General features: G+C 46.0%; 1 protein-coding gene across 1 annotated transcript in view; it reads left to right on the forward strand.

Moving 5' to 3' along the window:
* Nucleotides 1–24,717, forward strand: part of CHCHD6 (coiled-coil-helix-coiled-coil-helix domain containing 6) — a 251,575-nt gene that overhangs the window by 6,411 nt on the left and 220,447 nt on the right. The window contains exons 2-4 of the mRNA XM_034996408.1: nucleotides 13,690–13,810; nucleotides 17,668–17,740; nucleotides 22,083–22,227. Coding sequence (XP_034852299.1) covers nucleotides 13,690–13,810; nucleotides 17,668–17,740; nucleotides 22,083–22,227 — 339 coding nt within the window. The remainder of the gene's footprint in view (nucleotides 1–13,689; nucleotides 13,811–17,667; nucleotides 17,741–22,082; nucleotides 22,228–24,717) is intronic.

The raw sequence follows: 24,717 nt of genomic DNA on the forward strand, positions 1-24,717 counted from the left end.
ACATTTCTTTTCTTAAATTTATTTCCAAGTACTTTATTTTTTGATGCTATTATGAATGTAATTGTTTTCTTAATTTTTGGATTCTTCATTGCTAGTATGTAGAAATACAATTGATTTTTGTATATTGATCCTGTATCCTGCAACCTTGCTGAACTCATTTATTCAAGTAGTTTTTTTCTGTGGGTTCCTTATGATTTTATATAGGTAGGATCATGCTGACTGTAAATAAGGAAAATTTTAACTTCTTCCTTTCTAGTCTGGATGCCCCCCCCCCTTTTTTTTTTCATTTTCTTCCTTTATTGCATTGGCTAGAATCTTCAGTACAGTATTGAATAGAAGTGGTGACAGTGAATGCCCTTGCCTTGCTCCTGGACTTAGAAAACATTATCTTCCACCATTAAGTATGTTAGCTGTAGGTTTTTCATAGTTGCCTTTTATAAGATTGATGATTTTATCTTTTAATATTCTCAGTTACCTCTTCCTCTCTTATTACATCCTGTTTTTAGTTTGTAGGCTCTTGGAGTACAAAGACTGTTTTATTTATTTCAGTGTCTGGCTCATTAATATGTGCATGTTGGACTGCATGCTTGGATTAATGAACTGATGATCCTTTTTTTAGCCAAGCTGGCGATCTTTGGCAGCTGCACCTGAGAATTTTACTCTTCTGCTTGTTTTACTTCCAAGTTTTAATACAAACTTGTTCCATTTGTATGCAGCAAACTTCCTTTTCACCTTGGTATTGCCCAGTGGTATGCTTCTTGAGTCTCAGCATGAATGTTGATGCTCCCTATCATACTGTTTTACATTATATCCTTCATGGGGCACCTGGATGGCTCAGTTTGTTGGGCATCTGACTCAATTTCCGATCAGGTCATGAGCTCATGGGTTGTGGGACAGAGCCCCACCTTGGGCTCCGCACTCGGCGTGGAGTCTGCTTGAAAGAGTCTCTCCCTTTGCCGCCCCTCCCCCCCACATATGTGCACGGGCTCTCTCTCTCTCTCTCTCACTCTCAAATAAATAAATCTTTGTATTATGTCCTTCATCTTAGTTGACTGCTTAGAGGCAGCGGTTAACAAAGGGTCTCAGAAAGACCTGGCCTTGGGGCGCGTGGGTGGCTCAGTCAGTTAAGCATCTGTCTTCAGCTCAGGTCATGATCCCTTGATCCTGGGATTGAGCCCCACACTGGGCTCCGTGCTCCACGGGGAGCCTGCTTCTCCTTCTCCCTCTGCCTGCCGCTCCCCCTGCTTGTGCTCTCTCTCTCTCTCTCTGTCAAATGAATAAATAAATAAATATATATAAAAATAAATAAATCCCTAAAAAAGAAAAAGAAAAGAAAGACCTAGCCTTGAGCTCTGACACTCCAAGTAGTAAGTCTCTCTCCTTATATGCAAGATGGACCTGTTTAGCATAGGTGCCTTGAAGGGGTTGGATCACAAGTCCTCTCCAGACTTCCCCAGCTTTCACACTCTATCTGGCTGACCATTTGGAGGAATGTAGTTAATGGGGCCACAATAGGAAATGCCAGCTTGGAAAGTCAGGAGATGGATGGCCAAGTTCCATATACACTTTTCTGTGAATGGCGTGTGGAGCTGGATGTCAAGTCCAGCAAGCATTGCTGGTCCACATTGCGTGCCAGTCCCTGGGCTAGATGCTTGTTATTCTTTTTCATGCTTCCAAAACCTTACATCTGATACATGGTGAGGTATCAGAAAATAAAGTAGAGCCAATTCTGCAGGGAAGCAGAGCACTTTAAGTTTCTCTACCTTTCCTCCTTCAGCTGCCGAGGAGTAGAGGATCATCTTAAAGACAGATGAAGACTCAGGTACCTGCATGAAGACATTTCCTTAGTGTCCTCCAATTACCTGGCTCAGGGGTTACCAAATTCACTGTGTTCGAGGACAATAAAGGGCTGGGCGTACAACCACGCTATACTTTAGGGGCAGATTTAGCAACTTCTGAGGGTTTTTGAATATTTTCAATTTTCTCTTAATAGTACTGTAGTGTAACCAGTAATGACATTTAAATAGTATAAGAGTCAAGGTGATTTCTACCTTCCCTTCTTTCTGACTTTTGACTATAACCCATGTATGTATAAGATGAAATTCCCTAACTGTGTCACAGTATGGTGTTGAAGATCTTTCTCTGTAAAAGTAAAATCTATAAAGTCATGTAAATATAAGGATAGTTGTTAACTCTAACTCTGACTAAGTTCATCCTGGGTCAGTTCCCTCATTTGGGAGGTAAAGATGCTGCACTGGAAGCATCTTTGATCCTTCAGGTCTCCAGTCTACCTTTTCCACCTCTTGGTGGGGGGTCACTGCACGCTCTTCTGCAGCAGCTCTGGTTTCCAGATCAAACCTGCCGGCTCTGCTGTTTCTCTGCAGCTGGTAGAGGCTTCACAATGTTTCCTAGTTGAACCCTCTTTCCCTTCTGCACCCTGGCCCTGGCTATTCTCTTTCATCCTCATTCCTGAGCTGTTGACTTTGGATTCTAAATATCTAATCCAGAGCTGTTCCATTGCACATCCCATGGGTGCATGTAATTCACTACATCCACTGGAACTCACCTGCATCCTCCCTCTGCTTCCCTCAGAATCACTTGTGTTTCTTATGCTACAGATGGCCCCAGCCAGCCAGTCCCTCAGCCAGAAAACTGGGTCCTGCATTACTTTTTTTCTCTACATTTAATGACAGATCTTGCGTTTTCCCTTCTAGCCATTTCTCTGTTTTTGCCTCTCTTTATCCCTGCTAACTCTTTATCTTTTTCCGGTCCATTCCGTCTTCCTTTGATCATCTGATAAATTGGTCTTTTTCCCAGTATACTTGCCTCCCACAAATCTATACCTCCTGGTGCTAACAGGGTCATTAAAAAAACCAAACAAACACAAAAACATAAATTTTACTTTTGAATAGGCTTCAGGCAAATGGTATTACAATTCAGGCAGTTCCAAAAGAAGCACGTAGGGAAAAAGTTCACCTCCCTTCCCTCTTGTTTCATCTGTCTTGCCCTCGGCGGCCGTCACCCTTACCAGCTGGCCGTGTCAGTGATCGCGCAGGGTTAACGCTCATTACGCCACTCCCTTAGGTCGAAGGCAGATGCTGGGGCCTAGCCCTCGGCACCCTCTGTGTGCTGGTGCTGCTTGCTGCCTTTTGTCGCACGTGTTGGCTGGGAGGACAGGGGCTCCTGCTGGATTCTGAGCTGCTTTATGCTTCGCTGCCTGCGATTCTGTTCTCCTTTGTCCGCTGTCTCTTCTCTCCCTGTGACTGGCTAAATGCCTTGTCATCCTCAGGACCTTTCAGGTGTTACCTTCTGAAAGGCACCATCTTTGATGTCCCTCCGTCACCCTGGGTTGTCCCTGTCCTGGGTCTTGCAGACTTTGTGCTCACCTCCTGTACCTACCGCGTGGGCAGAGGTGATCTCTTCCTTGCTTCCTCCCTTACTGCCCTGTGAGCAGGAGTCACATCTTTTTTCTTTCCTTCCTCAGTACTTAGCCCGGAGCCAGTTTCTCTTACCCCAAACCGTAGGTCCAGAAACTTTGTGGTATTAATTGATTTGAATTGATTGCCAACATTTAGAACTTGGAGGCTTTACATCAATTCAATTTTTAGCTCTTTGGGGGAAAAAAATTGAAAGTCTGGTCTACATTCCCATATGGTGATCTTTCCCAGAGGTGTGAGGTAGTTGCCCTCTCTGGGGGGCATATACTCTTATCAGGGTCCCCACCACGTTGTCCTTGCACTGTTTTATTTTTTTTTTCCCCTGCCAGGCCCATTCTGTTAATTTCGTCACTTGCTTGACGCCTGTGGACATTTGTGTTTGCCACGCTCGGTGTAGGAGGTCTCCAAGGGCTCTTCTTGTTCTGACATTCTGGGATTTAAATCTGTGGTAAGCAGCCGGTGGATCTAATTTGAGCTCATAGAAAACTGAAAGACTAGTGAACGAAATCTCCAAGGCAACAGCCTGAGGCAAGGAGAGGAATCTTTTCAGAACCATAAGATTGGGCAGTGCCTCTATGGGGTTTGGGGTGTCCAGGACCAGGAGCCACCGACTCCTGCAAGCTTGTTCTTTTGGAAACTGCCCCAGGTGCTCAGCCTCACTGGAGAAACCCTAGGCCCAGCTTGGAAAGGGTAGTGAGCTGCAATTTATCTCCTGGCACCCAGCAGATCCTCAGACAGTGTTGCCCCGAATGGCCTTGGCCCCGGCTGTGCAGGCCTAGCTGCTGCCGACTCACCACAGAACCTCGGACAAGCTGCTTCTCTGCACCGCACCTTCTCCATTCTTACTTGAGGAGGATGCCTCCCCTCCTGCCCAGAAGTGAGCTGGGGCTGTGAACTCATTTGGTGAACATCCGAGCATTTGCTAATACGAAGAGTAATGCTTAGGAAGCTGCTTCCACTTTGCCACTTCTCACGTGTGTCTAGATGAGTAACATGTGAAGACTAAAAAAGTGCTAATTTTCATATTGGCATTCTCCTAATTTAAGTAGGCTGTCTGTTTTATAGGTACATAGTACACCCCCTCCCACCCTCTCCCTGGGGGCTCAGTAAAGCATCATCACTGGGGGGGAATGTGACTTGCAAATATTTTAATTTTTCTTGAATTGGCCATTCTGAGAACAGGGTTGCTTGTCACGTCACAGTGACTCTGTATTCCTGCCTTACTTGTGCAGGTATCACCGTTAGGGGCCCAGGGTCGGGATCCATGTCTTGGCCTGGGCACTGAAGACTTCCTATGATGACCTTGGGCGAGTTGTCTCACCTCCCTGACTCCAGTTTCTTCATCTGTAAAATGGGAATGCGTTTAGCCCGGGGCCTGGCATGGGAACTGGCTCAGTGGATGTTAGGTAGGTTGTTTCTATCATTATCTCTTAACAGGAGCTCCTGTCCCCATTCCTACGTCTGAGTTCCTCCGCCCCAGCTGTGAGCTTTGTTGCCCTGTTCTGGAGGAGGGGGACATGACATCCGCTCTGTGGTCTGCCCCGCGGCACTCTGATGCCAGGGATTCCGTAATTTCTTTCTCCACAGGCAACCTCTTGCAGCGTCCTATGTAGTGTGTTTACTTGCCTGGGGAACAGAGCTGCCTGAATGGATTTAGAATGTCACACACGGGCTTACAGAGCGGTGCTCCGCTCAGCGATGGTGCCTCCCTCCCCCACTGAGCCAGGCCTGGGCCTTGCTGTCATCTTTCCCTCGTTTTTCCTTTAAGACTTCTTGCAAAATGCATCTTATTTTTAAACGCCAAATGTTCATAATTTCTCATGAATCCTTTCAGGCTTTTTCCAAGCCTCCATATATACAAGCACACTCTTTCCCTTTTTATAGCACAAATGAGAACATAGTGCATATACCACTTGGTAAATTGGTTTTTTCACTTGCCCTGTGCATTCATTCAGATGCCAGATCTCTAGTTACTTCACTTGCGTCGAGTCTTTTGCAACGACCCCCCACCCCGACTTGTGCAGAGATGACACTTTCTAGCCCTCTCGCTCCTGATGTGCCCTGTTTGTGGCAGCGACCCTGCCTCCAGCCCTTTGTGACCTCAGCCCCTCTTGCTGCTTTGCCAGGCTATTCTGTGTGAAGAGGAGATCGTGACCGAGGCCCTGCTTAGAAAGCGCCAGTGGCTCCCAGTTGACTGCAGAAAAAATTCCATTCTCCTTATCTTGTCCTTCAAGGCCCTCACCGGGTAGAGCCTGTGAGCCCTGCACGTCTTCCTTCCTTCATGGACCTGCACTCGGTCGGGCTGAACCTCAGACTTCTTCCTCTGTGCCTTCTGTGCGCTCTTCCTCTCTGGAACACCCCTCAACTCCTACCCGTTCTGTGGTCATTTGTTCAGGCCCATCTCAGGCTGTCTCCCTTCCAGCTGACACTTAGGTGCCTTCTGGAGAGCTGGGTATGCTAGCTCAGCTTCTCTCACCTGACGGCTTAGCAGCTCATATTCTCGGGGCCTTTCACCTTACCCCCCTGTCTGACCATAAGCTCTTTGAGTACAAGGTTCTTGGCTTATATCCTACGTACTCCATTGTAGTAGCTCGGTGTTATGGACCTGGGCCTTTAATAAGAATTTCTTTAGTTAATGTGTTTAACAAATATTTGAGCATCTCCAGTGTCCGGGCACTTTCTAGGCCCTGAAGATACAGCAAGGGCAAAGCAGAATCCCACGGAGCTTGTGTTCCGGTGGGAGTGATGACAAGTAGGTGGTCACATGTGTATTCTATCCCGTGGCTAACAACCAGTGCTTTGAGAGAAATGAGGCCGAGGAAGGGAGAGAAGGCGTGGTGGCGGGGTCATGACCTCAGACAGGGTTGGCAGGGACAGGCAGGAAGTGCCTTTTGTGGCCGGGCCTGTTTGTGACTGGCTGGTGTGCCCTGGTGTCTCTTAGCCAATCCTGGCTCCTCCGCCCTTCATTGCTTTGGCGGTAGTTGGCCCTTCTTGGGGGCCCTCCTGCCCGTGAGTGCTGCTCAGCAAGTTCCTCCTTCCCTGCTCTTGTCAGGGTCAGCATCCCTTTGCCCCCACAGCTCACTGGCACGGAGGTTCAGGAGTCGGGCAGCCTGCTGTGCACTGGGGCTTGCACCCTGGGAGCTCTGGGACTGGCGGGGGCGAGTGCTGTAACCTTTTTGTGTCTTGGCTTCCTCAACTGGAAAGCAGGCTTTATACTGTGAGGATTAAGGAGGTGGTTTGTGCAGAGTGCTGACTACCTGTCACAGTTAGTATTAGTAGAGGGCATTACAACCTGTAGCTATTGTGACTCTGATCTGCTCTGATATATTGGGGCAGTGGGACAGTGCTCACTCCTATCATCGTTCTTCCATCGAGAATGGGGAATACCCATGTGTGTTTTGTGAGGCAGCACTCTGCTCCCCAGCCTTCTAGTTGTGAGGTGGCCACGTGACTTACAGCCCCGTGTGATTTGATAAAGAATCCTCTTGCCCCCTCTTTGGGAACTTGCCTATACATTCAATGCTTTCGGGTGAGGGAAGCGTTTTGGTTGCCATCATGGAGTGGCTCAGTAGGAAGTGGGGCCTGGGTTCCCAGCCGTGTTTGTTACCATGGAAGTGTTGAATACTCCAAGCACGTGTGCCTTCGATTGAGGCCTGACTTGGGCTGTCTGCGGCCTTGCCACCCACTGCCACAGTGCTGGTGGAGGGTGGTGGGCTGGAGCTGGGGGGAGGTTGTCCCTGGAGACTTGGGGAGGCATCAGGCGCATGTGCCATGGTAGAGGTGGGATAAGGCCCCCTCCTCAGAGTCCTGACGTCACTCGAGGCTGAGGGCGGGTGCAGGTTTGATCCACCAGTTGTCAGAGCCGGAGGGTGCTTTAAAAAGAATCTGCCCAATTTAATTTTGTGCAGATTATGGTGCAGATTATGGAAGAGGAGGGAAGAAACCTGCTCAAGATCACAAAGCTGCACGTGTAACACTTAGAACAGCACTCAGTTTATAGTACATGGCAGCTGTTAACTATCATTACTGTTACTGATTAGTTCATGCATTTTGCACACTCAGTATGTGCCTTGTATGGGTGATAATTATTATTTGTATACTGCTTTGCCATTTCCCATAATAGCTAATATTGGTTGTTGACTTGGTGCCGACTGCTTTGTGTAGATTGCTGCATTTAATCCTCGCCATAGCCCCACAGTCTGGACCATTAATTATTTCCATCTCACAGATGAAGAAACTGATTTACAGATAAGAAGTCCCCTGCCCAAGGTGACGTAGTTAGCAAGCAGCTGAGTTGGGATTCAAACCCAGGCCTGTCTGACCCCAAAGCACTGAACTCCTGAGCCGTACGATGTAGTCAGTCCAGCCTCAAGGGGCCCCCATTATGTAGGTGAGAGACATGCTCAGAGAAGCCAGAGAATTGGGTCCAGGCCATGCAGCAGAGCACAGGTAGTGCTCCTCTTTCCCTGCACTGCTCTGGATGTGGCCCTCTGTCTCCTGACCACACAGGATCCCGTCTGGCCATCTCTCATAGCATAGTGACCAGTGGGCCTCTGGCACCGAGCCCCCAGACCCGTCTGGCTCTGGAGGCCCCATTCTGGTTCCGTTGGTACAGGGAGCATTGCCCAGATGGTGTTTATTCTCGCATGACTACTGTGTGTATATGTATATTTGTTGATTAAAATATTACTTGCTGTATTTTGTAGCAACAGTAAAAAATATTACAAATCTCCTACTGCCAACAAGAAGCTTGCCAATGTTTTCCTTAACCCCTCACTCACCAAGTGGTGTGGTTCAGTTGATGCCCCCCGAGGCTGGGCTGAGGAAATCGGAGCCTGTGACTTACCTGTGTAGAACCCCACCAAAACTTCCTTGGTCCTTGGATCAAATTTGGGCTTTTTACATCAGTCTGCTAGGGTTTGTGGTCTTGCCTTTCCCTGCCTCCTTGGCCTGGTCATCTGGTCCAATTTTCCTTCTCACACACTGGCCTTCTGTCAGGCACTTGGATGTGCCAGACTCAGTTCTTCTCAGAGGCTTTGCACTTACTCGGGCCTCTGCTTGGCACTAGATCATTTTCTCTGGGATCTCAACATGTCGGCATGGTCAGGGCCTCCTCATTCGGGGCTGGAGTATTAATATTAGTGTCCTCCCCTCTAAGGGACCTTCCCCAATGCCTGTGGCTTCCTGCACCGCCTCCCATGCCCCTGTCACTGCAATGCTGTGTTTTATTCTTTCCTAGCACTTGTCACCGAACGTGCTTCACTGATCTTTAAGACACATGTTTTAATATCTCTGGAACAGGATATCACATAATGGGCGGAATATTAATTTCATTTGTGTTTTTTGTCTTTCTTCAGGTTATATGAAAATAACAGTGTGATTTACAATTGATGGTGTCTTAGGCTGGATGAAATAGGATTTGTGAAATTATTTACTTATTTATTGTCTCCTACTTCCCCCGAGAATGTAAGCTCCATGAAACAGGGACCATGTCTCTTTCACTGCTGTTTTGTTGTTTCTTTTCACTCATGGTTTCTAGAATATTGCTATCACACAATGGATACTTAATAAGCAGATACTTGATGAAGGAAAGTGGGTTGTCGTTCTGGTGCCATTGGCCAGGCTGCTTCCTCTGGTCCCCGTGTGGCTGCACTACTGTGGTCTTCTCTCTATATGCAGTGCATGCTCTTCCTGGTCACGTGGCCCTTTTCCACAGTGAGGATTGGGGCATTACCAGCCATGGCTGCCTCTTTCATGCATATCACACATGTCATTGGTTCTTCACCCGCACCCATATGGATTCTAGGACCACCCAGTGCTCTCTTCCCTCAGGACACATGCCCTGCACCCTCTCTCCGTCAGAGGACTAGTACATCTCACCGAGTCCACTTGCAGATGGAGAGAGGAGGGAGCGATGCCCTGTGGTGTGCTGGTGAAAGCTTAACCAGATTTCTGCCCAAGAAAGGGCCCTTACATGTAGTATTTGCCAATTTCTGTGGTGGAAATACTCCCCATCATGGCCAATTTCAGGCTACTGTCATGAAGTCAACCAGCTTGCAAAATTGCTGAAAATTTAAAAATCAGTTCTTCTGAGCTGGCTCCAGCACACCATTGGGACACCCAAATCTTCTTTTCCTGTGGCCTGAGTTCATTGTTGAGTGCCGGCTCCATGTCCCCACCTGCCTGGAAGAGCATTCCACTTCAGCCATGCTGTCGCCCTACATCCAACCTGGTGTCCCACCTTGGCCCTCTGTGTGGCAAATTTGAGCAAGAAATGGGCACACTGTGCTGTGGAGCTATCCCTCCACTTTCCAATACACTGACTCATTTCAGGTCTTAGTTGCTGCGACCATAATGAAGGAGGGAGCCAACGGGCTCGTAGGGGCTCTTTCGCTGTTCTCATCTGAGATTTTATATCTACATTCCATCTCATTTGCTGCTCTTTCAAAATAGTCTCTTCTTGATTTCCCTTTTCCTGGCATTCTCAAGTTGTCCCACTAACTACAGATCAGAACTCCTTGTTCTTTTTTTTTTTTTTTGAAGATTTTATTTATTTATTCGACAGAGAGAGAGACAGCGAGAGGGAACACAAGCAGGGGGAGTGGGAGAGGGAGAAGCAGGCTTCCCTCGGAGCAGGGAGCCCGATGCGGGGCTCGATCCCAGGACCCTGAGAAGGCAGATGCTTAACCAACTGAGCCAGTCAGATGTCCCACGGATCTCCTTGTTCTTAACTCTGCACTCTGTTCCTTACTGAGGCAGCACCAGGCAAAGCCTCTCATTCCATGCCACCACCGCTGCTGCTGGTGCTGCAGGCCCTTGTCACTTCATGACCAAGGTCCCACTGTAGCATTGCTGAGAACACAGCCTGTGTTCTTTCCTGGCTCCGAAACTTTCAGCAATGCCCTGCAATTGTTGGAGCCCTTCTGCCTGACTTTGAAGCTTCTCTCAGCACCGGCTTCATCCAAATCCACCTTTACAAACCATACCTTCCAAAATGAACTTAGGGCTGCAGGCACCCTGCTCTCTGACTGTCCGTGCCCCTTTTCTCTGTGCTCCACCTTGTACCGAGACACCCCCTGTCTCCCAATACCCCATAGCATCTGTTGAATCCTGCTCCCACCCTCAGGAACCCACACAGGTGCACCTTTCATGGGATACCCTGCTTTTGCTGAGTGACATCCTGTCTGGACTGCTCATTTTTGTCTTTGGTTCTCTCTTTTTATTTGTAGCTGTTTTGTTGAGATATGATTCACATACCATACAACTCACCCATTTAAAGCATATAAGTCAGTGGGTTTTAGAATTTTCACAGGTACGTGTAACTATCATCACAATCATTTTTAGAACATTTTCACCAAGCCCAAGGCAACCACTAACCTGCTTTTTGTCTTTAGAAGTTTGCCTATTATGGACGTTTTGAGTAAGTGGAATTGTATAACGTGTTGCCTTTTGCATCTGGCTTATTTCCCTTAGCATAATGGTTTCAGGTTCGTGTATTTGGTAGTATGTATTAGTACTTTGTTCTTTTTTACAGCCAAATAGTGTTCTGTTGTGTAGATAGACCACATTTTACTTACCTATTCATTTGATGAACATTTGGGTTCTTCCCACTTTTTGGCTATTATGGATAATGCTGATAAGAGCATTCATGTACAAATTTTTGTGTGGATATATTCATTTCTCTTGAGTAGATACCTGGGAGTGGAATTGCTGGATCAAATGGTAACTCTCTGCTTAATGTTTTGAGGAACTTCCAGACTGTTTCCTACAGTGGCGGTGGAACTTTATATTGCCATCAGCAATGTATGAGGGCTTTGATTTCTCCGTATCCTTGCCAACATTTGTTATTATCTGACTTTTGATTATAGCCTTCCTGGTGGGTACGAAGTGCTATCTATCTCATTGTGGTTTGAATTTGCATTTCTCTTATGAGTAGTGATATTGAGCAACTTTTCATTTGCGTATTGGCCATTTGTATATCTTTCTTGGAGAAATATCTGTTCAGATATTTTTTTGCTCATTTTTAAAATTGGGTCTTTTTCTTTGTATTATTGAGTTGTGGGAATTCTTCATATCCCTTGTCACATGTATGATTTGCAAATATTTTCTCCCGTTTTGTAGGTTGCCTTTTCACTTGCTTTATTGTGTCTTTTGGTACATAAAACTTTTTACTTTTTTTTTTTAAAAGATTTTATTTATTTATTTGACAGAGACACAGCGAGAGCAGGAACACAAGCAGGGGGAGTGGGAGAGGGAGAAGCAGGCTCCCCGCTGAGCATGAAGCCCGATGCGGGACTCGATCCCAGGACCCTGGAATCGTGACCTGAGCCAAAGGCAGACGCTTAACAACTGAGCCACTCAGGCACCCAAAACTTTTTACTTTTGATGGAAGTCCAAAATATCTAATTTTCTTTGGTTGCTTGTGCTTTTGATGTCATATCTACAAATCCACTGCTAAAGCCAAGGTCATAAACACTTACGTCTATATTTTCTTTTATTTACCCTTATATTGTTTTAGCTCCTACATTTAGGTCTCTGATCCATTTTTGGTTATTTTGTATAGTGTGAGGTAGCTGTTCAACTTCCTTCTTTTGCATATCGAAATCCAGCTGTACCAACATCATTTGTTGAAGAGAATAAATGAGTGTTCTTTCCCCCATTAAATTGTCTTGGCTCCTTGTCAAGCAATTGAATATAGATATATATATTTCTGGATTCCCGATTCTCTTCCACTGCTGCATATGCTTGGTCTTCTCTTGTCCTATATCATTAATTAGCTATTTGATTTGTATTTATTTGAAATACTAGAGGGACTCTGTTGTTATTATTATAATCTTTTGTTGCTAAAAAATGTTCACAGTAAACAGTTACAACACAGAAATGCCCAAAGTGAAAGTCCTGTCCCAGCTGCCCCTGGACCCCACTTGCAGGACATAACCGTCATGTTTCCTTTGTAGCTTTATAGATGTTCACTTCTGACCAGATATGTGTATTTGTGTATATGCATATATGTGAAAATTCAAATGCACGGCCACATTTGTGAATGTATACTTGCACTTACTGACATATTTATATCTGTATGTCTGCATTTCTACAATTGCATATCTCTTTTTACAAAACTGGGCTATACAAAGGGTTCTATGACTTTAAACATCAGGAGGCTATCCCATACACCCTTCCATGTCAGTTGTACATGTTTTACCTCATTCTTTCTTAATGTCTCCATCATATTTCATAGACAGTATACACCATCATTTCTTCAACCAGTTCCTTATTTATGTTTTTCCCCTATTCCATTTCTGCTATGTACATGTGGGAGCACTTTTCTCGGCTGGGTACCTGGAAGTGGAGTTGCTGATCATGGCTTTTGTCTTAAAGTCATTTTTAACGGTTTCCCCTCAACTGTGCTTTATGATGCCTTGCACTTACTAGGTACTTAATAAATATTTACTGAAGTGAACTCTTAAGGGTTTTTACTCTGGATTTATCCCTAGCTTGCCATTTCATTTCAGTAAGCTGTTTTATGACACCCTCATGCCTATTTCACTTCCCCTGAAATGAATGAAAATGTTGGTTATCCAGTCTTCATTAGGGGGAACTGTGGTGGAATGAGTCAAGCAGTGTTGTGATGTCTACTCTGTGTGTGGTGCTGGGGTTATACAGAGAGGAGTGGAAGGTCACCCCAGCCTTTGAGGTGTTTGCAGATCTTTAGGATGAGGCAGATAGGACATATGGTACTTCCCTAAGAGCACACATGTGTTATGATGGGAGTGAAAAGGAAGGGGAGGATTGATGCTTGCTTTGGGTGCTGTCAGGGAAGGTCCCATGGACGAGGGACACTGAGATGCCCTCAAAGGAAGGGGAAGCTTTGGACTGGTGGAGATGTCCTGGGGCTGGACAGCTGCTGGTGGTTCTCGGCCAAGGAGCAGCGTAAAGGATGCAGAGGAGGTGAGGAAAGTGATTCCATGGAGTGCAGGGTGTGTGCGGGGAGCAGTAGGAAACTGCTGGAGAGCCAACAGGGGACCTGCTGTGGTCAGCCTGGAATCCAGACAGGTCTTTGGCACTAATCTGCTAGGCGTTGGGCCACCTTGAAAAGTTTTTGAATAGAATTATATTATTGAAGTTGGTCTGGAGGAAGTGGTTTGCTCAGTCATCCGGGGGCATGGATAAAGGGACATCTTCATTTGTAGAGGTTTCTGTGATATAACTTTTTCCCTCTCCCTCTCTTCCCATCCCTCAATTCTTCCCTTAGCTGTCTGAAAATGTGGTTAACCGCATGAAGGATTCCAGCCAGTCTTGCCAAGCAGGCCAGCCTGCTTCCCCTCCTGCCCCTCCACCTTCGACATTTGGCACCTCTAAAGGCCCAGAGAAAGGTATGGTGGTTTGCAGGGATTCTGTGGAGGGCGGGAGTGGGGTGTGAAAGGAATGACAAACAGCCTTCCTGTCAGAACAGATTTGACAGCTAATGTGGCTCCTGTTTGTTTCTGGGTGATGTAAGCAACTCCTTTCTGATAACTGCTTTTCAGGAGAGTGTGGCTTTCATGCGTGACAGATGCTGTCTGCTCTGATGAAAGCAGCACATTTAGTCAGAGTGCCTGTGACTGGGGCTAGACTGGTTTCCCTCACTGTTTCAGTTTCTCCATATGTAACAAATGAGGCGAAAGGGCTTGGTAACTCAGGGAAGAAGTTGCTGTTAAGGATCCCTAAGAGACGCATTGTCATTACTGTTCAGTATGGTTCAAAGAGTGATAGGGATTTATGTGAATTGGGCCAGCTTAAGGGAATTGAGTTGATGACTTGACCGTTGACCTCAGTACCTAGAACCAAGCACTCACGTCAAGTGGTCCTGATCTGGCTCCTGGGACGGTTCGCCCTGGGCTTCTAGCAAGACCTGCCACCCCGTACCTTTTAGGGATTCCTCTTCCGGTGCCCACACCGGGCTCAGAGCTCATTTGTTCCCTCCTCTGCGGGGTCCATGACAAATTAAGAAATTTGTGCTTTTCTCCAAACAATGACTTTCAGCAAACACAAAGGAATGAAACAATTTAAAAAGGGATATAAGGTACAGAAATATTAAGATATTATAAATAAATTTGGACAGTCTTTGGGGCAGCTGCTACTGTATTCAATAAATACCTCTTTATGAGAATCTGGGTCTTATCGATCACCTGCAACTGTCTTTTCTGCCAATCTTCCTTATTAGGTTGTAAAACTGTAGAAGATATCCCCTCCACTCAGTGTTTACTGACCACTGGCCAGGGATCAGGACAAGTAACGCGTGCTGGTGCATGGCGTTGTGTAGACAGGGATGCCGCCCCTTGTGGCACACACGGCTCTAGTTAAGGAGCCAGATGTATAACCCTGTAGGTTACATGTATCGTGATGAGGCAACACTAGAAGCATGCCCATGGCTAGGGTAGCACAGAGGAGTGACTCGTTATTTTAGGGAGGAGCTTCAAGGGGAGATGATGTTTAAACTGGATTTTGAAAGATAGAGCAATGGTAGATGGGCATTCAGGCACGGTAAGCAGCGTAAGTATAGTCCCAGAGGTGTGGCGCAGCCTGGCCTGTGTGGGGCCCTGGAAGTGATTTGCTGTCTCTGGAGTACAAAGTACAAGGAAAGGGGAGCACTTGGGGCAGTGCTCAGGGGCCAGGTTACAGACCTCTGCACAGAGGCAAGAGAGCTCTGCCTGCATCCTTAACGGCTGGGGGCTCTAGCCAGGGCTGCTACCAGCTTGCCTTTCTGTATTGTCTGCCTCAGGGCTTCCTGAGCATTAGAGCAAATTGGTACCAGGTTTGGACCCATCCTGAGATCTTTTTGAATATCTCTCAGTGAGGGGGCAGATGAGACTCCTGAAACTCACAAGACGCTCTTGTCCTTTAAAAATGGGGTGGCGGGGCGCCTGGGTGGCTCAGTCGTTAAGCATCTGCCTTCGGCTCAGGTCATGATCCCAGGGTCCTGGGATTGAGCCCCACATCGGGCTCCCTGCTCCGCGGGAGGCCTGCTTCTCCCTCTCCCACTCCCCCTGCTTGTGATCCTGCTCTCACTGTGTCTCTCTCTGTCAAATAAATAAATAAAATCTTTAAAAATAAATAAATAAATAAATAAATAAATAAACAAACAAACAAATAAATAAATAAATAAAAATGGGGTGGCTCCCCACGATATCTCTAGCAACTGACAGGAGCGGTGGGGGGTGGGAGGTTGAAGAGGGCTCTAACTTAACCCAGTACTTGAATAAACTGGATTAACTGGTGAGGGGGAGAAAGCGATGAAGTAAGCAAAGAAGGCCAAAATCTAACATGCACACATCAGCTTCAGCTTCAGAAGATGAAAGAAGCACTGGTCTCAGTTTTGGTAAGTTTCAGCAGTTTAAGGAGCAAGAATGGTGGTTCATTTGTCATTTGGTTTTAGTTATAGCAAAGTATTTTGCTGTTTAAATGATTGTGAGTTTGAGTTTCTGAATGCTGAAGAATGGTCAGCATAAATGGGCTATCTTGAAGTTGACTAATTTTAAGATATTTTTACTTTTAAAATCAGTGTTTGCTTTCATTTTAGTGGTGGAACAAGATTAGAAAAAGAAGTTAAAATTAAATCCTTATGTCATACCATACCTCAAAATAAATGTCAGAGGAAAGAAAAGATTTAAATATATGAATTGAAGCCATAAGAGTACAATGATAGTACATATAAGTACAATAAGTAGACCTTCTAAGCACTCCATCAGCTCCATCAAGAAACCCTAAATTAAGAAGAAAAGTGGGAAATGTAACTCTAAGGAATTAGGCAATTCAGAAAAAAATAAATGAAGAATGAATGATAAATTAGGGAAATGTAACATGACAGAGTATTAACAGTCCTAACATAGAGAGTTCTTAGAGCTCTTTGACAACTCAGTAGAAAATGTGTACAAATGGTTGTAAACATTTGATGAGATTCTCCATTTTGCTTATAGTGAAGGACACACATTAATGAGTGCTCCCGAGGGGCAGGGAAGTGGGCAGGCTCCTACACACAAGGTGGGAATGTGGTTTAGTGCCACATTCTCTGCCACAGGTAGATATATTATTTTCCTAGTTATGAAAAAAAAAAGTTGTATGAAAAGCAAAAGTAAATATGGTAAATTATATCTCAATAAAGCTGTTGTAAGTAAACAAATAAGAACAGAGGGCATATGTCAGAGTAAAAACTGGGCAGTGGTTTACTGTTTTTTATTCCCATTTGAGAACGTGACATGCTACCCAGGAGCACTTAGGTGTGCCCACCTCATCAGGTGGGACCGCTGTGCCCATCCTTCTGTGAGAGGTAATCTGAAAGCGTGAAACATAGGATGATTACTTTTGGAAGTGCCTCCCTGAAGGGTTGAGTGCTGGAGCCTCTGAGTACAATGTGCTTTAAAAGGTCTTGGCAGTGGAATGGCAAATCCTCACATGTTGTCTCACAAAGCCGGGTTCTTCTACAGTATTTTTGTGCAGTCCTAGATGCTGCTGCTTTAGAAACCTGTCATGGAGGGGGAGGACATTTGGCCAAGGCCACAGAAAAGTGTTGAGCTTTGGCTGAAAGATGGTTCAGGAAGGGTGAAGGCTGTGGAGGAGAGGGGAGTAGCAAAACCTTCAGTGTCACCCAGGTGGTGGAGAGACAAGTGGACTGTGTTTGCTCGGGAATCACCAAGTTAATGGCCATCGAAAGGTAGCCCTGTAACAACTAAAGAGCCCATTAAGATTAGAGGTGATGAAGGTCAAGTGATAGGTAAAATGTCATTAATTTGAGGCATTTGCCACATTCAGGGTTAGAAATCTGTAGAATGGGCTCCTAAGGGAAACATTTAAGGAGCTCCCACTGCCAAAACAGAGACCTTGGAGGCTGTCCTTTGAGCATGAAGCAGAGCAGTGGGTTCCTGCAGCCCTTCTGGGCCTGTGTTTGGGAGATGACCTAGAATCCAAGTAGCTGTAGAGTGAGGAGTGATGGATAGGGAACACTGCACTCAAGTAAGTGGCTGTGCCTGCTGCCTGCCCCACACAGTAAGCAGTCCTGGTGCAGAATGAGGGAGCAGACGGGGCTTCGGGCTGTGCTTCTCCAGACTGGATGGATCAACGATGTGTTCTGTGTCTGTCCTTGGGGCACATCCTTCCAGGGGGGTGCACTCCTGAGCCCTTTCCTGGATGACCGCCATGCCTTTGTGGATCTTAGGCTGCTGCTGACTGGCCTTTTCTTCTCGTCCCTTTGCAGACTCCAAACTGCCCAAGTCTGAGTATGGTGGTGGCCGGCAGTCTTCCAAGATGGAGGAGGATTTCCTCAAGAGGTAAGCCCAAGTATCCATTCACCCCTGGCCCTGTGCTCTGACCAAACGCTCTCTCCTCACCAGGTACCTCCTCCTTTCCTGAAGGCCCAAGGGTTTGTCTCACATATTTTGTCTTATTGAGATTGCACAGGAATCCTATAGTTTAGGTGGCACTGGTCCTAGTTTAAAAATGAACAAACACCAGATGTGGCCTGGGAGGGTTGACTGCTGATGTTCTTAAAAATTCACTTTATTTTTAAATTTTTTTTTTACTTTTTAAAAAAATTTTATTTTATCTAAATTCAGTTAATTAACATATAGTGTATTATTAGTTTCAGAGGTAGAGTTTAGTGATTCATCATTGCATAGAACAGCCAGTGCTCATTACATCACGTGCCCTCTTTAGTGCTCATCACCCAGTTACCCCATCCCACCAAAAATTCACTTTAAAAAGCTAGGACTTAGCCACAGCAATCAGACAACAAAAAGAAATAAAAGGCATCCAAATTGGCAAAGAAGAAGTCAAACTCTCACTCTTTGCAGATGATATGCTACTTTATGTGGAAAACCCCAAAGACTCCACCCCAAAACTGCTAGCACTCATACAGGAATTCAGTCAAGTGGCAGGATATAAAATCAATGCACCGAAGTCAGTGGCATTCCTATACACCAACAACAAGACAGAAGAAAGAGAAATTAAGGAGTCCATCCCATTTACAATTGCACCCAAAACCATAAGATACCTAGGAATAAATCTAACCAAAGAGACAAAGGATCTGTACTCAGAAAACTATAAAACACTCATGAAAGAAATTGAGGAAGACACAAAGAAATGGAAAAACGTTCCATGCTCATGGATTGGAAGAACAAATATTGTGAAGATGTCAATGCTACCTAGAGCAATCTACACATTCAATGCAATCCCCATCAAAATACCATCCACTTTTTTCAAAGAAATGGAACAAATAATCCTAAAATTTGTATGGAACCAGAAAAGACCCCGCATAGCCAGAGGAATATTGAAAAAGAAAAGCAAAGCTGGCGGCATCACAATTCCGGACTTCCAGCTCTATTACAAAGCTGTCATCATCAAGACAGCATGGTACTGGCACAAAAACAGACACATAGATCAATGGAACAGAAGAGAGAGCCCAGAAATGGACCCTCAACTCTATGGTCAACTCATCTTTGACAAAGCAGGAAAGAATGTCCAATGGAACAAAGACAGTCTCTTCAACAAATGGTGTTGGGAAAATTGGATAGCCACATGCAGAAGAATGAAACTGGACCATTTCCTTACACCACACACAAAAATAGACTCCAAATGGTTGCAAGACCTCAATGTGAGACAGGAGTCCATCAAAATCCTAAAGGAGAACACAGGCAGCAACCTCTTTGACCTCAGCCGAAGCAGCTTCTTCCTAGAAACATCGCCAAAGGCAAGGGAAGCAAGGGCAAAAATGAACTATTGGGACTTCATCAAGATAAAAAGCTTTTGCAAAGCAAAGGAAACAGTCAACAAAACCAAAAGACAACCGACAGAATGGGAGAAGATATTTGCAAATGACATATCAGATAAAGGGCTAGTATCCAAAATCTATAAAGAACTCATCAAACTCAATACCCAAAGAACAAAGAATCCAATCAAGAAATGGGCAGAAGACATGAACAGACATTTTTCCAAAGAAGACATCCAAATGGCCAACAGACACACGAAAAAGTGCTCAATATTGCTCGGCATCAGGGAAATCCAAATCAAAACCTCAATGAGATACCACCTCACACCAGTCAGAATGGCTAAAATTAACAAGTCAGGAAACGACAGATGTTGGCGGGGATGCGGAGAAAGGGGAACCCTCCTACACTGTTGGTGGGAATGCAAGCTGGTGCAGCCACTCTGGAAAACAGTATGGAGGTTCCTCAAAAAGTTGAAAATAGAGCTACCATATGATCCAGCAACTGCACTACTGGGTATTTACCCCAAAGATACAAAACTAGGGATCCGAAAGGGTATGTGCACCCCGATGTTTATAGCAGCAATGTCCACAGTAGCCAAACTGTGGAAAGAGCCAAGATGTCCATCGACATGAATGGATAAAGAAGAAGTGGTATATATATACAATGGAATATTATGCAGCCATCAAAAGGAATGAGATCTTGCCATTTGCAATGACGTGGATGGAACTGGAGGGTATTATGTTGAGTGAAATAAGTCAAACAGAGAAAGACATGTATCATATGATCTCACTGATATGAGGAATTCTTAATTGCAGGAAACAAACTGAGGGTTGCTGGAGTGGGGGGTGGGGTGGGAGGGATGGGGTGACTGGGTGATAGACACTGGGGAGGGTATGTGCTCTGGTAAGCGCTGTGAATTGTGCAAGACTGTTGACTCTCAGATCTGTACCTCTGAAACAAATAATGCAATATATGTTAAGAAAAAAAAGAAGAAGAAGAAGAAGGTAGCGAGAGGGGAAGAATGAAGCGGGGGAAATCAGAGGGGTTGATGAACCATGAGAGATGATGGACTCTGAAAAACAAACTGAGGGTTCTAGAGGGGAGGGGGGTGGGAGGATGGGTTAGCCTGGTGGTGGGTATTGAGGAGGGCACATTCTGCATGGAGCACTGGGTGTTATGCACAAACAATGAATCATGGAACACTACATCTAAAACTAATGATGTAATGTATGGGGATTAACATAAGAATAAAAAAAAATAAAACAGAAAAAAAATAAATAAAAAATAAAGAGCTAGGACTAAGTAGCTGAGTGGCTGGACCTTTTGTGTGTATGCATGCTGGCATATTTTTAGAGATATGGAGAAGAGAAAGAGCCCTCACAATTCTAACGAATTGCCCACATGGACTGGCTCCAGAGTGTTGGCGACTTCCTGTTGGTACAGGCCACACTCACAGAGAGCTGGCGACACCTCTGAACCGGGACCTCTGTCCCGTCCCCTGAGGCACAGAGGCCCTCAGAATGCAGTGTGCTTCCTGATTATGCCCCGCACTAGTTATGTGACTCTGGAACATCGCTGCATTTCTGTAGGCCTCTGAGAAGGGCATAGCTGGAGTACCTCTTTGATGGGGGTATTGTCCTGATTAAATATGTTAATGCATAGGAAGCACTTAAGCCCAGCACCCGGGAGAGTTCTCAGTGAATGTTAATTGTAGTTGTCATTGACTGACTTCCTCTCTACCCTTTAGGACCCTGGCCTCTGTAACAGAGGACCCAGTGTGGTAGCTTAGGGGGCCAGTTCAGCCACAGTTGAGTGGCTTCCTCAATTAGGTCAGCCGAGCCGGGTGTGTTCCATAGTCATGGATTGGAGCCCACATTCTAAGAATTTCCCCTCTCTGATCCTAGGAGGCCTCTCCAAGAATAACTAACCTGGACCTTTTTTTTTTTGAACTTCTAAAAATTTTAAAAATGTTCAACTAACACATGCTAATGAAAGACTTGGGAAATATATAAAATGAAAAAATCACCCATAGATTCAGAATAACTCCTGTTAATATTTTGGAGTGTTTCTTTCAAATGTCTTCTTTCCCCTAGTTGACAATTATTTTTTTCAAAGTTACATATAATTTTATATCTTGTTATGTTTACATAGTTTTACAATTATTTTCCATTTGTTACACCTGCTTTATGAACATTTTTATTTCTAAAAGTGTTATTTATTGGTCCTCAATTTTTAGATTCAGGCATTGACAAATCTAAGAATATATTGGTCTAATGATGACATAATATACCATTGCACAGTTGTACTATATGTTCTTTAACTTGACCTTGATGTTGGACATTTAAGTTGTTTGCATTTTTCCACACTATAATAAATAAGTCTTGTAAGAGCATCTTGGTACTAATAACCTTTTTCTGTCTTAAGGATTATTTTACTAGGCAGAATGCCCAGAAATAGGTCAGATGGTAGGAATACATTCAGGATGAAGAGTTAAATGTTCTAAACAAAAGACTGCTGTCATCTAAACTGTTCAGGCTTTCAAGTGGAGGCAGAAGGATGTGGGGTTTCCCACCCTGCCTGCCCACTGTGTACCAGTGGCTAGCCCGGGATTGAACCTGTGCCCCGAGAATCTCTCATTTGGCCTATGGCTGTCTGATTCCTCATCTGGTGGTCAGGTCTCCTTCTGTTCCTAATCTATATTGTCCCAGCTGAGAGCGTGTCACTGTATCCCCTTGCCTTGGGGACTATCACTGATGCCTGAGCCTTTCCCGCTGGCCTCAGAGATCCCCTGGCCCACAGGTCCCCATCCCCTGCCAGCTGAAGTGAGTACGCAAACCTTTTCTTGGCTACCTTCTGCCAGTCAGGCCATCTGCATCTGCTTCCCTCCATCTCTCTTCTGGCACAGGTATAAACAGGAGCAGGCCAAGGTCCAGGATGAGCTATTCCAGGTGGTGACGAGGGAAAGAGAGGCAGCCACAAAGCACAGGAGTGCATCCCTGCAGCAGGGGGAGGGCAGCGTTGACCAGGAGAAGCAGAAGTCAACCCAGCTGGTGAGTAGAGATCTTCCTGAGCTGGCCTTTTGTGCTCCAGCAGCTCTGGGAGGCAGAGGTTAGGCCCTGGAGCCTGATCTCTCTGAAGCCCTGGGGCCTGGCTCCACCTTTGTGGAAAGGCTGTCTTTCTGGGGGACCAGGGGCTTGAGTTCTTATAGCCCTAGCTCTACCACTGACTTGCTTTGCTACCTCTGGCCTGTATTTTCAGTTTCTAGAGCGCTAGGTTATATGGTGAGGGCTGGATCATTCAACAGTCTGGTCCCTCTCTCTGAAAAGTCACAGTTTTAAGTGGTATATGTACCAGGAGGGTCTGAAGGGAGAGTACTAGGGGCTTGAGGGCATGCACTAATGAGATGGAGAACACAATTTTTTTTTTTTAAAGATTTTATTTATTTATTTGAGAGAGAGAATGAGAGAGAGAGAGCACATGAGAGGGGGGAGGGTCAGAGGGAGAAGCAGACTCCCTGCCGAGCAGGGAGCCTGATGCGGGACTCGATCCCGGGACTCCAGGATCATGACCTGAGCCGAAGGCAGTCGCCTAACCAACTGAGCCACCCAGGCACCCTGTAGAACACAATTTTTTAAAGGTAGGCAGCCTGGGTACAAATCCTAGCTCCCTGCTTACTACCTCGGGCCCGTCCTCCAGTGTCTATGAGCCTTGGTTGAGGATCATGATGTTTGCACATAGGATTGCCCAAGGGATTAGGTGAGATAATAACTGTCCCAGGCTTAGCATGTGCCTGGCGGATTATAAAAACGCGCTGTTATCGCTGTTAGTTATTAATGCATTTAATTGATGGGAGACTATTAGTTAGGATTCTTTCTGCTGTGAGTGAAGGCTTTATGTCGTAATCCCAGAAGTCTAGAAATGCCCCAGGCTTGACTAATTCAGCAGCTTGCTGGCGTCATGATCCCCATTCTCCTTCTGCTCTGCCATCTTCAGTGTGCCAGGGTGTCCTCAGGCTAGACATTCCCACAGGTCAATGACAGCTGCCCCTGCACTCTGCCAGGTCTTATGCAGATGGGGACACACCTAGCAGAAGAAGAGAAAACTTTCCCGGAAGTCCCCAGCAGAAGGCCTCTGACATGGCACTGGCCTGAACTGCACTGGGGGCCCATGGCTCAGCCAGTCGTCTGCAGAGGGAACAGGGAGGGCTCCACTGACTGGAGCAGGGGCTCTTTTCTAGTCCCACTGGAGAGGGGGTGGACATCCAGATAGAAGTTGGACTTAGAGTAATAATTCTCCCAATTCCATTTCCATGTGGGAAAACCCCCACACAGCCACGAAATTCTCTGACACCAGCTGGGTGTCCTCCAATTCAACTCCCTCCTGAGACTCCACAGGGTAAGGGCTCAGGGCACAAGACTGCCCCCTCCCCACACTTCAGATACCACTCAAGGCCAGGTTGTCACCTGTGCTTCTGGTTGACTGGCTGTGAATCAGAGGTTCCCATCATCCCCTCGTTTGACTGATTTGCTAGAGTGACTCACAGAGCTCAGAGAAACGTTTAACTTACTAAAAGGATTATGAAAGGATTTAACTCAGGAACAGCCAGATGGGCGAGATCCATAGGGCAAGGTATGTGGGGAAAGGGTGCAGAGCTCCCTGTCCTATGCCAGCGCGCCACTCCCCCAGAGCCTCTCTTTGCTCGCCTACCTGGAAGCTCTTCAGATCCAGTTGTTTTGGGGTGAAACTGGGGTGAGGCTTCATTACCTAGGCATGACTGATTCAGTCATTGACTACTAGTGATTGAACTCAACCTTCAGCCCCTCTCCCCTCCCTGGAGCTCAGGGGTAGGACTGTAAGTTCCAACCCTCCAACCAGTGATTGGCTCCACTGGTAACCAGTCCTCATCCTTCCATGCAGTCCAAAAGTCATCACATTACCATAAAGAAAGATACCTTTATCCCTCTCATCACTTAGGAAATTCCAAGCGTTTTAGGAGCTCTTTTTTTTTTTTTTAAAAGATTTTATTTATTTGACAGAGAGAGACACAGCGAGAGAGGGAACACAAGCAGGGGGAGTGGGAGAAGGAGAAGCAGGCCTCCCGCTGAGCAGGGAGCCCAACGCGGGGCTCGATCCCAGGACCCTGGGATCATGACCTGAGCCGAAGGCAGATACTTAACGACTGAGCCACCCAGGCGCCCCAGGTTTTAGGAACTCTTAACAGTAAAGACTAAATATTTAGTTCTTATTTAAATTATGATATCACAGCAAGGAATGGGGGCGGGGTGGGGGAGGGAAGAATGGCTGTAGCAGCCTCTAATGTCATCTGCTTCAGAGGCCATGGGCCAGGAGACGAGCAGCAGCCTCGCCCTGCCTTAGGTGGGTGGCCTGGTATACCCTGTGCTGCACAGAAGGAAGTTGCAGACGAGGTGAGATTACCATTTGGGACTGTGCCCTGGGTGGTGGCTGGGAGGAAGGCCTCTGCACAGATGTTGAAAGCTGCGGTGGGTACATAACAGATGCTAGTTGAACTAGGCCCTCTG

This window comes from Mirounga leonina, unplaced genomic scaffold (assembly GCF_011800145.1).
Source record: "Mirounga leonina isolate KUSES-001 unplaced genomic scaffold, KU_Mleo_1.0 Mir_94, whole genome shotgun sequence".
Lineage (NCBI taxonomy): Eukaryota > Metazoa > Chordata > Mammalia > Carnivora > Phocidae > Mirounga > Mirounga leonina.